General features: G+C 38.7%; 1 protein-coding gene across 1 annotated transcript in view; it reads left to right on the forward strand.

The window, feature by feature from the left end:
- TAFA3 (TAFA chemokine like family member 3) overlaps window positions 1-14,948 on the forward strand; it is a 408,856-nt gene that overhangs the window by 141,775 nt on the left and 252,133 nt on the right. The window contains exon 2 of the mRNA XM_075853849.1: window positions 12,170-12,285. Within this exon, the coding sequence (XP_075709964.1) occupies window positions 12,171-12,285 (115 nt within the window). The 5' untranslated portion in view covers window position 12,170. The remainder of the gene's footprint in view (window positions 1-12,169; window positions 12,286-14,948) is intronic.

A 14,948-nucleotide genomic window follows, 5' to 3' on the forward strand; every position in this document is an offset into this window, starting at 1 on the left:
ATGAGAATATTCACGCAAAAACTGTATATATGGATGCAATAGGTGGACCATGTGGACCATGTGTCCTGCTAGAAGCCACACTTTCTATAGACTTTAATATGAGAAAGGTGGAAGAACAATTATTTTAAGTCCATAGCTTGTCACTTTGTATGACCCAGATCCAGGACCAGAAGAACCATGGTGAAGTTATAAAATTGCAGTACACCTGACAATAATATTGTACAATATGCACCAGCTCAGGATTCTGAATATACAGTATAAAAGAACAATGTGTGGGGGAAACTGCTCTTTCCTTATGGAAGTGCTGAAATTTGGTGAAAATGAGAATTGCTGATCCTTAAATATGATGGCCACTAGAACACTGAACGTTCTGGCGTTTCTGTTAATCCTGAATTGCAATGGTCTAGAGCAAGGGTCTCAAACACATGGCCCGCTGGCCGCATGCATCTCCTGAGGCTGTCTTTTGCGGCCCGCGGGGCATCGAAGCTTCCTCGAGAAAGGAGAGCAGGCTGAAGGAGGAGTGAGTCGGCGCTCTTTCATGACGTTATAAAGGAGTGCAGCCCCTTTCTGCTGGATTGTTGGTGGTAGGTCAGCAATGGCCACACAGCCTCCTTAGAAAGTGCAACCCCCCTGTAGATAGTGCCCTGAACACCCCACCCTGTTGACAGCGCTACACCCCCCCCTTACTGTAGTTAGCACCATTGGGGCTCCCTTTGTCGACACTCAGGCAGAAGAAGGGATTCTTCTCTTTGTGGAGCCCCTCAAGTCACTGTCCATATATGGATAGTGACTTGAGGGGCTCCTCCAGCAGAGGAATTCCTGGCCCGAGCATCGGCAAAGCTCGGGCGGGCAATCTGGTCCAGGATGATCCCCTAACATCACTGCCCATATATGGACATTGACTTCTGGGGCACCCCCAGCAGAGGAATCCCTGGCCAGAGCACTGTGGCCAGGTAATCCGGTCTAGGAGGATCCCCTGACATCACTCCCCATATATGGACAGTTACTTCAGGGGCTTCTCCAGCAGAGGAATCCCTGGCCAGAGCGGGGTGTGTGGCACGATCTACATGTGGGTGTGTGTGGCACTGTCTACAACGGGCATTGTGGCACTCTCTACCGAGGGCACAGTGGCACTATCTACAGAGTCGAGTAGAAGGAAGAAAAACTTAGCTTTCGGGACACGGCGCCAGGCAGCTGATTATTGAAGTGAAGTCTAAATGTCTTCTTCAGTATAAATCTTTATTAACACACTACGCGTTTCAGGACCGAACAGGTTCCTTCATCAGGCTTATACACGGTACAGAAAATGTGACATCCTTATATCCATACAAAAAGACCGGGAAAAAAAGGTACGTTTTTAACGACTAACAGTTGCACTTAATTCAAATTGAAAAAATGGGAGGAGTGAGGATTTCAATTAGCTGACATCAGTTTTCAGTATAATGGCCACAACGTAATGAAGTGGCAACATGCATCACAATTATAGGAACTAAATGTTATATGGCAATCAATACCTGACAGGTATCGAAAGATACACAATTGCCATATAACATTTAGAATGTCACATCTTCTGTACCGTGTATAAGCCTATTGAAGTGACCTGCTCGGTCCTGAAACGCGTAGTGTGTTAATAAAGATGTATACTGAAGAAGACATTTAGACTACACTTCAATAATCACCTGCCTGGCGCCGTGTCCCGAAAGCTACATTTTTCTTCCTTCTACTCGAGTCCTTCTCCCTGGGCAATGTGGACTTCGCATGTGGGATAGCAGTGGGTGGCAGCTGGCATCTATAAGAAAGATCGTTTTTCATTGATGCAAAGCAGTAGTGTTGTGCCTATTCTTGCACAACAACACCAGGTGAGTCTAAGAGCTCACCGTGCATTGTTCTATTCATTTTCACATCAAACAGTATTACCTTAGAGGAGTGTCGTTAGTCCTCTTCTCCCCTTGTTTTTCCTTTCACGCTATCTACAGAGGGCACTGTGGCACAATCTACAGAAGGCATTGTGGCACCATCTACTGAGGGAATTGTGGCATTATCTACAGATGGTACTGTGGCATTATCTACAGAGGGCACTGTGGCATTATCTAGGGAGGGCACTGTGGCATTATCTACAGAGGGCACTGTGGCATTATCTATGAAGGGCACTGTGGCATTATCTATGGAGGGCACTGTGGCATTATCTACGGGGGTGTGGCATTTTCTACAGAGGGCACTGTGGCATTATTTATGGGGGTGTGGCACTATCTACAGAGGACACTATGGCATTATCTACGGGGTGTGGCACTATATACAGAGGACACTGTGGCAATATCTACTGAGGGCACTGTGGCATTATCTACAGAGGGCACTGTGACATTATCTACAGAGGGCACTGTGGCAATATCTACCAAGGGCACTGTGGCATTATCTACAGAGGGCACTGTGACATTATCTACAGAGGGCACTGTGGCATTATCTACAGAGGACATTGTGGCATTATCTAGGGAGGGCACTGTGGCATTATCTACAGAGGGCAGTGTGGCATTATCTGCGGAGTGCACTGTGACATTCTCTAAGGGGGTGTGACATTATCTACAGAGGACACTGTGGCACTATCTAAAAAGGGGCTGCCCAATCTTTACATTCTTGTGTCTGCCAAACACTGCCAACTGAGCAGCCAGACTGCATTTAGTGACACTTAAACTGGTAAACTGGATTGTTAAAATAAGCACGTGGAGTAAACTCGCAAATTTTCAGTAAGTTTAAACCTAGTGCTGTTATTTAGTAATGTAGTATTGTTATAATAGTTCAAATCACATTTTGCACTGTATCAAATTAGAAAGTAATGTGGCCCGTCAACTCTTTTCTATGTGTGGCCCATTTACCCGGACGAGTTTGAGACCCCTGGTCTAGAGTATGCTTAATAATACTAGGTAGTTTTACTGTAAAATTCTGTATAGTAAAATTCTGTGCTGATTAATTTCATAATATATCTTTATAGGGGCTGCAGCTCCCTTTTTCTTACACAGAGCTCAAAATCCGCTGTTTAGAGTTAAATGATAAAATTCTGTCACCTGCAACCACCACTAGGGGAGCTTTCTGCATATATATTTACACAGCTAATTCTGAACTCATTGGAATCTGTAGGTTTATCATTTAACTCATATTGTAGAATAAGAAGCAGGACATTTTGATCTGTGAGTAAGAAAACTTCTACCCCTATAACAGTATATTATAAAATGAATCATTACATTATTTTGTTCACTGTACCACCATGGACCCCGCAGCAGTGGCACGGTCTGCATCCATGATTGCTAGACCACTGTTTTAGAGGCCAGTCATAATATTTTACCCGCTGTATTTACTGTAGTTGGTTATAGTTAAAAACTAAATTTTGCATTCCCTGCCTGTTACAAATTCTGTTACGATCAAGCATTAGTTAAAGGGTCCAATAATCCGGTACCATTCAAGTACAGACAAGACAAGGATTTGCTACAGCATTTCTAGGAAGGACTTCTATGAGCATTTCTAAGAATGACTCTAGCAACAGACTCATTTCCACTTGATTGTATATTCATGAATCTTTCCTGGTGCTGACCTTGAAATAATCACTTCATCTCCTACAAAGAAATAAATAAAATAAAAGACTTGTTCTATAACAGCTTAGAAAAACAAATAATGCATATAAATTTGTATCATGAGTGTGAACATGAGTTTTCCTTCAGCTGCCAAAATCCTTACGACACGCTGGGGTCTATTTAAAACAAAGTCCCAGTTGCAAAAAAATGACAAAAGCAGAATAAAAACAACAACAACTACATCACGACAATTGATCTTGCGTGAAAACAAAATAAGATTGAATTAACAAAGCTTTATTTAAGCTTTTAAAATGAACGCTTATATACCTGGGAAGTTAAGGACATAGAATTTATACCATACACTATTCTCCCTTCCTCTATGAATTAGGATACTGCAAGGAAATAAATCCATTCTAATTTCATTTTACACAGCAGCAAGTGAAGACTGAAACAAATCCTAAAAACATCAGGAATTGTAAATGATTAATATGACCGAAATTTCAGATTTCCTATTAACAATTGTATTAACATTATATTTTGCGCCCCAATTCCTCACTATTTTCAAGATCTGTTTGCTATGTATTCACAGGAATACAATTTCAATAAAATGACTAATCATGAATGGTCATTAGGAGTTCTCCCCTTTCAGAATACATAATTTAAAGGGGTTTTCCAGTCCTAAGAAATTGATGGCCTTTCCTCAGGTTAGGTTCGAACTAAGGGGCTGATCAGCTGTATTGAAGGGGTTGTGGTGCTCGTACGAGTGCTGCTTCTTCATTTTAACCTGCTCGTACTGTGAATCACCAACACACTTGTAGCGGCGGTTGACAGTATTGCTGCCTTCTCCCATTCAAGTGAATGGAAGAAGACTGTAATAATGTGAATCGCCGCTGCAAGTGAGTGTATCGGCGATTCACAATAAGAGTAAGGAATGAAGGGGAAGCAACGCTCGTACGAGCTCCAGGGCTCCTTCCAAACAGCTGATCGGCAGGGGTGCCAGGAGTCAGGCCCCTACCAAACAGGTATTGATGGCCTATACTATATATGTATTATGAGATCACAATCACTACTTTGTAATAATGAGTGTGACAATTTCTATGAAGCCCTATTATTTCTTAAGATGCTTCAAAATTTTGTTATTTGCATTATTCTGTAATTTTCTGTTAGAAATATGGGAATTGGTTTGCCAAGTTTGGGAAGATTGCCGTAGACAAAATAGGTTTTTAAATCTTAAACTATTATTAAAGATGGGCAAATCGATCTGCCAACTATGATAGTGCTAAATTGGCAGCACAAATCTTGAAACTGATAAATCAATTTTTGAGTAATGACAAAAAAATTGTAAAGTGATTTACTAACTGTGCTAACTGTGAATGTTAAACTTGGCAGATCAATGTGTTCATGTCAGTTTCCAGCCTTTACAGTGATTTTTTGTTAAAGTGTATAGAAATCTATAAACTATTTTTCACTATTCACTATTCACTATTTTTCATCTGAGCATACATTATGTATCACAATGTTCCCATGATACTGCATAATAAGAAATACTATATTAGCCTAGGGAATCTATGATAAAAAAAAAACATTACAAAATCATAAGTATGTTTCATGCTGTGACTGCTCTTGCCTACCCTGATACATTGTAACAAACCCTATGAACAGGGTTAGGCCAGAGAGGGTTTTCAGTCTCGGAATGTAAAGAAGTAGAATTTTCATTCGTTGAATGCAGAGATCGAAATAGTGGGGAACTGAAATAAAGTTTATTATTAAGTAGCTTACCTATTCATTAAGCTTTATATATATATATATATATATATATATATATATATATATATATAAATATATATATATATATATAAAGACTGGACATCTACTATATATATATATATATATATATATATATATATATATATATATATATATATATAAAGACTGGACATCTACTGTAATATATTTTGGTATGTGAGATTATTATTTTATAATCTTCCAGCATTACTGCAAAATCATTAGTGAATATGTACACAGCAACCCACTGAACATTAGATCAGAGGTCTCCAACTTGGGCCTCACCAGCTGTTGCACAACTGCAACTCCCAGCATATGCTACGAGAAACCATGCTGAGAATTGTAGTTTTGTGACAGCTGAAGAGCCACAGATTGGAGACCTTTGATCAAATTGTTCAGTGTTTGGAGATCTCCAACCAGTGCCTCTCCAACTATAACACCAGCATACCCAGGCAGTAGCCACGCTGAGAGTTGTCGATTTGCGAAACCTAAAGAGCCAAAGGTTGGAAACCACTAAATTAGATGAATATTTTTTCATTTTTACAATTTAACATGATAATATTTAACTCTGTATAGCCAACAACAAATTGGTTATCTGTAACCAAAAGCGATGTAAAGAATAAATCAAATGTAAAAGACGTTCATCAGGAAGTATCCATGGGTTATAAATCAAGCTTTTCAAGTGATAACAGAAAGAATCTGAAGAACGGGGGATGGAAAGGATGATTAATATATGGATGTGACAAAAGTTAATTTGCCAGCATACACTCACATCAATGCAATTTACATGTACCATCACACTAGGATTAATGTGATCTTTATAATTATGCTTCAATAACGTCTGCTACATCAGAATAATAATGTGCTAATTCTGTATATGATTTATAAATAAATGCTATGTGAGACTTTCCCATGAGTCTCTTGGATTTACAGCATCTGTGTTATCTAAATATCATTGTAAAAAGCACAAGGAGGTAACCAGGCATGAAGACGAGCAACAGCACTGAGAAAAGGGATAAGGGTTTGGATGATACAGAGAATAGCATGTGAATCTCATTGCATTCAGTAAGGTTTACTCATGCCTCCGATAATATACAATGGGTAGTAAGTATCAATATTCTTTCTTATGTTAATGCTATAGATTGTGCTCTGTTTAGTAAAATGCATCCTATTGATATAGTTTTAGATTGGATTTTAACATTTTTGTCCCAGGAATCCAGATTCTCATACTATAAGTGAGGTGGCAGGCTGTGTATAAAATCCTGGCCCCCTCGCTGAGTGAGTAGGCATGGTTGTGAACTGGTAGGGGGCACCAACAACAGTGTCTTGCTATTAATGGTGATATGTCGTTATCAGAAACTGTTGTTAAAGAGGCTCTGTCACCAGATTATAAGTGCCCTATCTCCTACATAATCTGATCTGCGCTGTAATGTAGATAACAACAGTGGTTTTTATTTTGAAAAATGATAATTTTTGAGCAAGTTATGAGCAATTTTAGATTTATGCTAATTAGTTTCTTAATAGACAACTGGGCGTTTTTTACCTTTTGTCCAAGTGGGCGTTGTAAAGAGAAGTGTATGACGCTGACCAATCAGTGACCAATCAGTGTCATACACTTCTCTCCATTCAAGTCCATTTGTACTCAGGACAGCGTGATCTCACGAGATCACGCTGTGATGTCACATACACCCACATTAACTTTACTGAAGTGTCTTGAGAGTGAATGCTCCAGCCAGGACGCGATGTCTATTCACATTCTCGCAAGATCACGCTGTCAATGACAGCATGTGTGAGTGAGTCCCACAAAAACTTTACCGAAGTGTCAGGAGTGTGAATAGACATCGTGTCCTGGCTGGAGGATTCACTCTCAAGACACTTCAGTAAAGTTAATGTGGGAGTATGTGACACCACAGCGTGATCTCGTGAGATCACGCTGTGCTGAGTACAAATGGACATGAATGGAGAGAAGTGTATGTCGCTAATTGGTCAGCTTCATACACTCCTCTTTACAATGCCCACTTGGTCAAAAGGTAAAAAACGCCCAGTTGTCTATTAAGAAACGAATTAGCATAAATCTAAAATTGTTTAAAACTTGCTAAAAAATGATCGTTTTTCAAAATAAAAACCACTGTTGTTATTTTCATTTACAAAGTAAAAATAAATAAAGTCAAATTAACCCCTTCCCCCTGCTTGCATTCTGGGCCCTAATGTCCAAGCCATTTTTTACATTTTTCCATTGTCACATTCGAAGAGCTGTAACTTTTTTATTTTTGCGTCGGCATAGCTGTATAAGGTCTTGTTTTTTGCGGGACGACTTGCAGTTTTTATTGGTACCATTTGAGAGAAGATGCGACTTTTTGATCACTTTTTATCACATTTTTTTAAAGTCAGGATTAACAGAAAACAGCAATTTTTCCATTGTTTTTTATTTTATTTTTTACGGCGTTCACAGTGCGGGTTAAATAATGTAACAGCTTTATAGTCGGGGTTGTTACGGACGCGGCGATACCAAATATGTGTAACTTTTTTGCTTTATTGTAGTTTTTTTTAATAGTAAAGCATTTTGTAAGGGGAAAAAGTGGGTTTTTCATTTTTTTTGTTTCACTTTTTTTTTTTTATTAACTTTATTAAACTTTTTTACTTTTTTTTTACTAGTCCCACTAGGGGACTTCACTATCCTCCGATCGCTATTATAATACACTGCAATTCTTTTGTATTGCAGTGTATTACTGCCTGTCCGTTTAAAACGGACAGGCATCTGCTAGGTCATGCCTGCGGCATGATCTAGCAGGCATTCGCTCCAGGCAGACCTGGGGGTCTTTATTAGACCCCCGGCTGCCATAGAAGACACAGACACTCAGCGATTTTATCGCCGGGTGTCAGTGAGATGAGAGGGAGCTCCCTCCCTCTCTCCAAAACCATTCAGATGCGGTGCTCGCTATTGTGCACCGCATCTGAAGGGTTAAACGGGTGAGATCGATACTAATATCGATCTCACCCGGCAGAGCAGGGACGCCCCCAGCCCTCAGCTGCCTCTGGCAGCTGAGAGCAGGGAGATTTCACGGCTCCCTGCTCTGTTTACTTTATTCTACAGCAGCGACGTAGAATGGCGGCGCTCTAGAATAAAGCCCACTAATGACCGCCGTAAAAAGGCTTATCGGCGGTCATTAAGGGGTTAAAATAATATGGACTGTAGTTATTATTCATACTGCACACTATGGTAGGTGCAGAGTGTTTCATTCATTGTAATGCTGAGACAATTTTGAGTGGTATTTACGGAAGCACTGCAGTTATTAAAATACTACTGAACTTATCATGTAAGGGGGTTATATGTTAATTTCCATAAACAGCGCCACTCTTGTTCATTGACTGTGTCTGGCATTTCAACTTAGCCCCATTTTTTGGACAGTATCATTTGTGCAGGATGATAAGTTGTTGATATAAGATGACTCAATGGCTACAGTGCTATGTATAAAAACAAGATGTTATCACAATTACTTGTGCCAAATGACAATATCAGCTTTGCTACATATGTACAGCACTATATTAAATGCATCTTTTATGATTTGTTTCTTTACACGTACAATATCTGTCAGTTAAAAACTTTATATGTTCTGTTCCTCAATGAATGATATATGGTGTAATATATGGCACTTGTGGCAAATACATGTGTGTCTCATTTCTCTATATGATAAAGACTAGAAAGACCCTAGTGACTGGCGGGCACATGAAAAATTCAAGGAAATACTGTTATGCCAGAGGCACAATAAAGACCCTATTTGCCAGGGTAGGATTAAACTAAAATATAACTTTTATTGATTTGAATTAAACACTTCCAAAAAAGGACATACAACACACGATTAAAAGTAGCCAATGTTAGCTTGCAGAGTGCAGTGAATCGGGATATGTTGCTAAGATATATATCGAATAGGTACAAAGGGTGTATAGGTGCATCAGCCAGCGGCTGCAGAACGCTGTGCTACCACCAAGTAACTATTAGAATATCCATACAACTGCTAGCCTAACAAAGAAATTAAAAGCAAAACAGCCCCCCCCCCCCGACATGTTTCGCTACAGACGTAGCGTCTTCAGGGGTTTTAATGGGGCTAGTCCCATTAAAAATTAAACATCTTTAATTCCGCATCATGTCCATTATTGCTGCAGAAAGTGGACTGATTTCCTGCGTTCTTATTCCCAGAAATCAATGAGGAACAACAATTCTGCAGCAAACTACAATGTACTGCATAAATTGCTATGGAAACACTGTGGAATTTCTTACAGGAGGTGGACATGATATCACAGGAAGAAGAAAGATCACCATTACACAGCCCTTGAAAAAAACACACCAAAAAAACGCAACAAAAACCCGCACTAAAAGACGCATTAAATGGTGTGGATTTTCCGCAGCAGATTGTCTGCTAGTTGATGCGTAAATGCTATGGAAATTTTCTGAAGCAAATACGTTACATGTGCACAAGCCCTTAAAGGGAATGTTTTATCAAAAAATTATAAAGGAATATTATTTAAATTAGGTTTTTAGTATAAACATGTTTTTTATTTATTTTTTGTGACTATTATATATAAAAAACCCTTTTTGCACAACATATTGCAGTTTTCACACTGACCACTAAAACAGTCACAATAGGCTGACACTTCCTGTTTTCTGTAGCTCACTTGTCAGTTTTTCTGCATAGACTGGGACACAATAAGCAGAGTCATCACAATTTCATTGGAGGGTTAGTTTGTAAGTTAATTACAGCTCTTTCCGTATATATGCAACCACAAAACTATCCCTCATAAAGCACCTTCCCCCAAAAGGGACAACCCTGGTAATCTATTTGGGATGATGGTCAACAAAACTATACAATTATCTTCTTACCGAACAAACCATACCTTTATCCCACTGATGATAATAGCTTATCGGTTGGTGGAAATGTGTCTGGATTGCATAGTAGGATGGTTCTTTAAAGAAAAAGATTTATAGGGTTTATAGGGTTGCCCTTTTCGGGGTGCTGTATAAGGAATAGTTTGGGGGTTGCATATAAGGAAAGTCACTGCTATCTCACCCGTTTCTAATGCTACACAGTACCTCTCTGGAAAAATACTGTGGCTTCATCCCCAGACGCCCCATGAAGTTGGTGAGTGACTATTAAACAACCCTATACCCCATTTGACTGTCTAGACAGTTGTATAATGATGTGCTTTTTTGTTCGAGTGCTAATTATTATTGACCTGACTATTTTTTAATTGTATCGAATAAAAGGCATATTTATTTGGCCGATTTTTCATCCTTTTCATTTCATAATTTAATCCTATTGTGAGGGCACAGTGACCAATGTGAAAACGACAAGATTTCAGGATGTTTTTTTTAAACATAGTAACAGAGAGAATTAGAAAGCTGTTGCATCGAATGAACAGCCCCAGAACTCTGATCTCCCCCTGAGATTATTAGCCGGAATTAAGATGCAATTTATAACCCAATAGCACCTGCTTGCTTAGTTTTATTAGGATAGCTAATAGATGCCATCATTTTAGATGGTCTGTCTCCATGACAGATCTTCTTTAAGGGGACATACTCTTTTTCATATTGGTGATATCAGCAGTGTATAAGTTTAATGGTTAAATCAATGCAGTAATTAAAACATGTTTTATGTTTAATGTCTTTACACAGGTTTTGTCGAATATTATAGTTTATTTAAACATCGGAAACCATTCAGTGTGACAGATATCTAAATATATAAAAAATAGTTAAAGGGGGCAAACACTTTATACAGCACTGCATTTCATAATACACCATAATTTATTTGCATTACTTTTAATAAATTACAATGAATAGTAAAATCTGTTTTAAAGGTTTAGACCTTGCCATGGAAAGTACAGAACAATAGATCACATTGTGTGTCCTTCTGTACTTTACATTGGCTGATATAGCTGCTGTTATCTGAACAAAACGCTTGAATATGCTCCCACACAAGTGGACTAGATTTACCTTTGAGATTTGTGAACTCCCAACATGTCTCTTTCTCTACAAGTTACCCCTGTGTGTTACATGAACATTTTGTCACAGTCTCAGGTGTGTCGCGGTAATAAAAAAACAATACATTAGATAGGACTTTGTATCCCAGTGGCTTCTGCTAATAAGTCCTTCCGGCACAGTTCAGTCCAGCAGAATCGGGAAGCTACAATTATTGATATTGTGCAGGGATGAGGAAAGGATAGCCAGTTACTTCCAGCTTAATGAAAGCACAGGTCACCAGGGCAGGCATTTCTCTCTGAGTTGTGCCTGTTAATTTCTTGATATTGTTGCGTTGTGACAGCCAGTGGATGTGTAATGAAGGCATCAGATAGACTGGCAAGCAAGACACAAGCAAGAATTAGGACTAGATACTACACTACAATCTATTTTCATTATTTGTGCCTTCTTATATTTAATTTGCAATAGCCCATGTCAATTCCAATACATTAAGGTTTGCATTGGAGGTATAGTTCTGTATTTGACAGACTCTGCATTGGTACATATATTGAACGTATATTGATTAGTAATATTTATAATCCCCTTTCATATACCACAACTTATGTCATACATATAATGAATTTCATAACAATTAGTATATAGAAAGTGTTCGTATCTCCATTGATGAATATGAGAAACAATGTTCCTGTTTACTGACAACCAAGAAAATAGTGTAATATAAAGTATGCTAGAAAGTTGCATTTCTTCTCATACAGTAAATGACTTTATTTATATAAGACTGAAAAACCCCTTTAAGTGATTAAATTGGCATATGATGTAACAGTTTTTCTTTTGCTTTGTTCTTCAGAATGGGTAAAAGAGAGATACAAAGCTTCATCAGATGGGTATTGGTTCTTACCCTCTGCCTTTTAACCCTATGGGGACGTATAGCTGCAGCATCAACACATCACAGAGTTCATTCAGGTATGTACAATGCACAGAACACTGACACTTTTTTTTTATCATGGTTTTATTTTATTAGTATTATATATTGTATATTTGCAGAATCGAAGTTTATTTCTCTTCGTGCAGTTTCCACGCCTTAGTGTTTTCTGCTAGATTTGTGAGCTATTTCTTGTCTCGGTGACCTTGTAGTTATGATGCTATACATGAGACTTCATATCCATGCTACACAGGCTTGTTTTAGTTCCCACCAATATATTAAGAAGATATAAAAAAAAACAAGAACTATTATGTTATGTGTGTACTGAGAAGGAGGCTTGGTAGAGACATTGTGTAGCAAAAATACATTAAACTGTATGTTCATCTTTACTTCTTTTGTACTGTTCCTGTATTTCAACCTATATTTCGGCCGAAGTCCACAATTTTCGCTTTCACATGTCTGTAAATTATATTTGTATAAACTTTATATTCTGATGTCAGAACCTGACGATTATACAGAGGTGAGTGGTGCTACATAAATTATCTCTTCCTGTAAAAGACGTCTGTCCATTGCAATGATGTAGCTAGGTTCTGCTGCACCCAGGGGGAAAGATTCACTTTGGCGCCCCCCCAAACTTTTTTTCCCGACATATCCTTTCCACTCGCCATGTTTGCTTCTTTATCTACCAATCAAAGAAGTGTCATTTTTTTTTTCAATTTTTTTTTATGTAACAGCATAAAATAATTTATATATTTTGCAAGCAATATAGATATATAAGGTAGTTAACATAACAATAAATTAAAAGAAAATAAATTAAAGAGGTCAGTGCCGGACTAAAATAGATTGTATAACTGAGGCTATTGAGACTATATGGTGACATAATGAACAGCCTCCTCTTGTAGATAGTGCCACACACCCCCCCTCGTAGATAGTTCCACACCCCCCCTTGTAGATAAAGTCACACAAAGCCCTTGTAGATAGTGCCACACACACACACACACACACACACACACACACACACACACATTATTGTATACAAGGCCACAAAGCCCCGCCACCTGTAGATAGTATCACACAACCAATCCTTATAGATAGTGCCACACAGACACCTCTTGTAGATCGTGCCACACAACCCCTGTAAATAGTGACACACAGCCCCCCTTGTAGATAGCGACACACATCCCCCAAACAAATAAAAAAAACTTGTACTTACCTAGCCCCGTTCCCGCGATAAACAGAGCAGCTCCACAGCCTCCTCAGTAGCCTATGAGATGGGATCCTTGCATAGGCCTGCGTGATCCATTGACGTCATGCGCCGGCCTGCACAGGGATCCTGTCCCAGCGCCTTAGTGAATGGCAGAACAGGGAGCTAGCTTCTTGCTCCGCCAAAGTATTTAATTGTATCTGCGTCCTAAGGATGCAGATACAATTGAATGTGTCAGTCGCCTCGGGCCCCGGATGCCTTATGCAGGCGACGCCACCAGGAATGAGGGATCACGTGCTCCCCGGCCTGGCACATTATTATACAGTACTGTGTCCTTGTTGCTGAAAACATCATAATTCACACCTCATCTGCTGCAGAACATCATAATACCCACCTAATAAATACTTAATATATCCTTTTCGAAAAGGATGAGGGTGTTTCATATTCATTAACCACTAGTGGACAGCAATCTTCCCCTTACTCTTCAAAATGAGGCACTGCAGCAGATAAAATGTATATTATAAGGAATAATGTATCCCTACTGTAAATTATAAAGAATATTAGAAGTCACCCTAAAGTTCCTTGATATATATTGGTAGTTGACATTTCAGTATTACTGTATTATTATTGCATGTGTCATTCCTTTGTATTCTTCAACTATATAATGAAATAACAATTTCTTGCCCTCAGTAAACATAGGAGAGGAGTAGCGCACAGTACACATCTTCCCGTCTTAGATTAAGAAGTATAGGTTATGATGACCATACTATGTTCTGTACACTATAATTTAATTCAGCTACCTTCAATAAAAATATGATCATTTCTAACAGGTTTCTACAGTCCAGTATTCAATGTGCCCAAAATGGTCATTTTTTTTATCTACAAACCCTCAAGTAGTTGTATTATTAGCTGTGATGCATCTGTCAGTATAAGTCATACTATACTTTCATGTCAATTTCAGTAAAATAATCGCTTACCTATAAATACAGGGTGTACACTTTTTCTTTTATTCTGTGAACAAACTAGTGCTTATCTCTTGCAGTAAAAATGTTAAACAGATATCGACTGAACTAAAACAGCAGGAGAAATTGGTGTCAAATTGAAAATAATTAAAATAAGAAATACATTTCTCAGAGTAAACATTTACAATTCTTAAAAGTCTTAAACATGCTATAGTTTAGATAAGAAAAATGAATGTCAGGTGCTAAAAATTAGAAATCTACTTATCGTAAAAACCTATACCCTTTCCATCCCCCGGAATGCTGCGCAACAAGATAAGTAGTGTAGTATACCAGTGGTCTTATCGTGCCAAGGCGATGCCCTAGCACTTTTTGTGTCCAGTAGGGAGCAGCAGTACTCTCTTAAACAATGCCCCCTGTGCCCTTCCACTTTCAACTTTATCCGCGGATACTATGAATACTATGGCGGAGCAGGTCGACTGCCTGCCCTGCTATTCACCAAAGTAGGCCAAATGCCACTTCAAGCCTGCTGCAGAATACA

The sequence above is a fragment of the Rhinoderma darwinii genome, chromosome 2 (genome assembly GCF_050947455.1).
Source record: "Rhinoderma darwinii isolate aRhiDar2 chromosome 2, aRhiDar2.hap1, whole genome shotgun sequence".
Taxonomy (NCBI): Eukaryota; Metazoa; Chordata; class Amphibia; order Anura; family Rhinodermatidae; genus Rhinoderma; species Rhinoderma darwinii.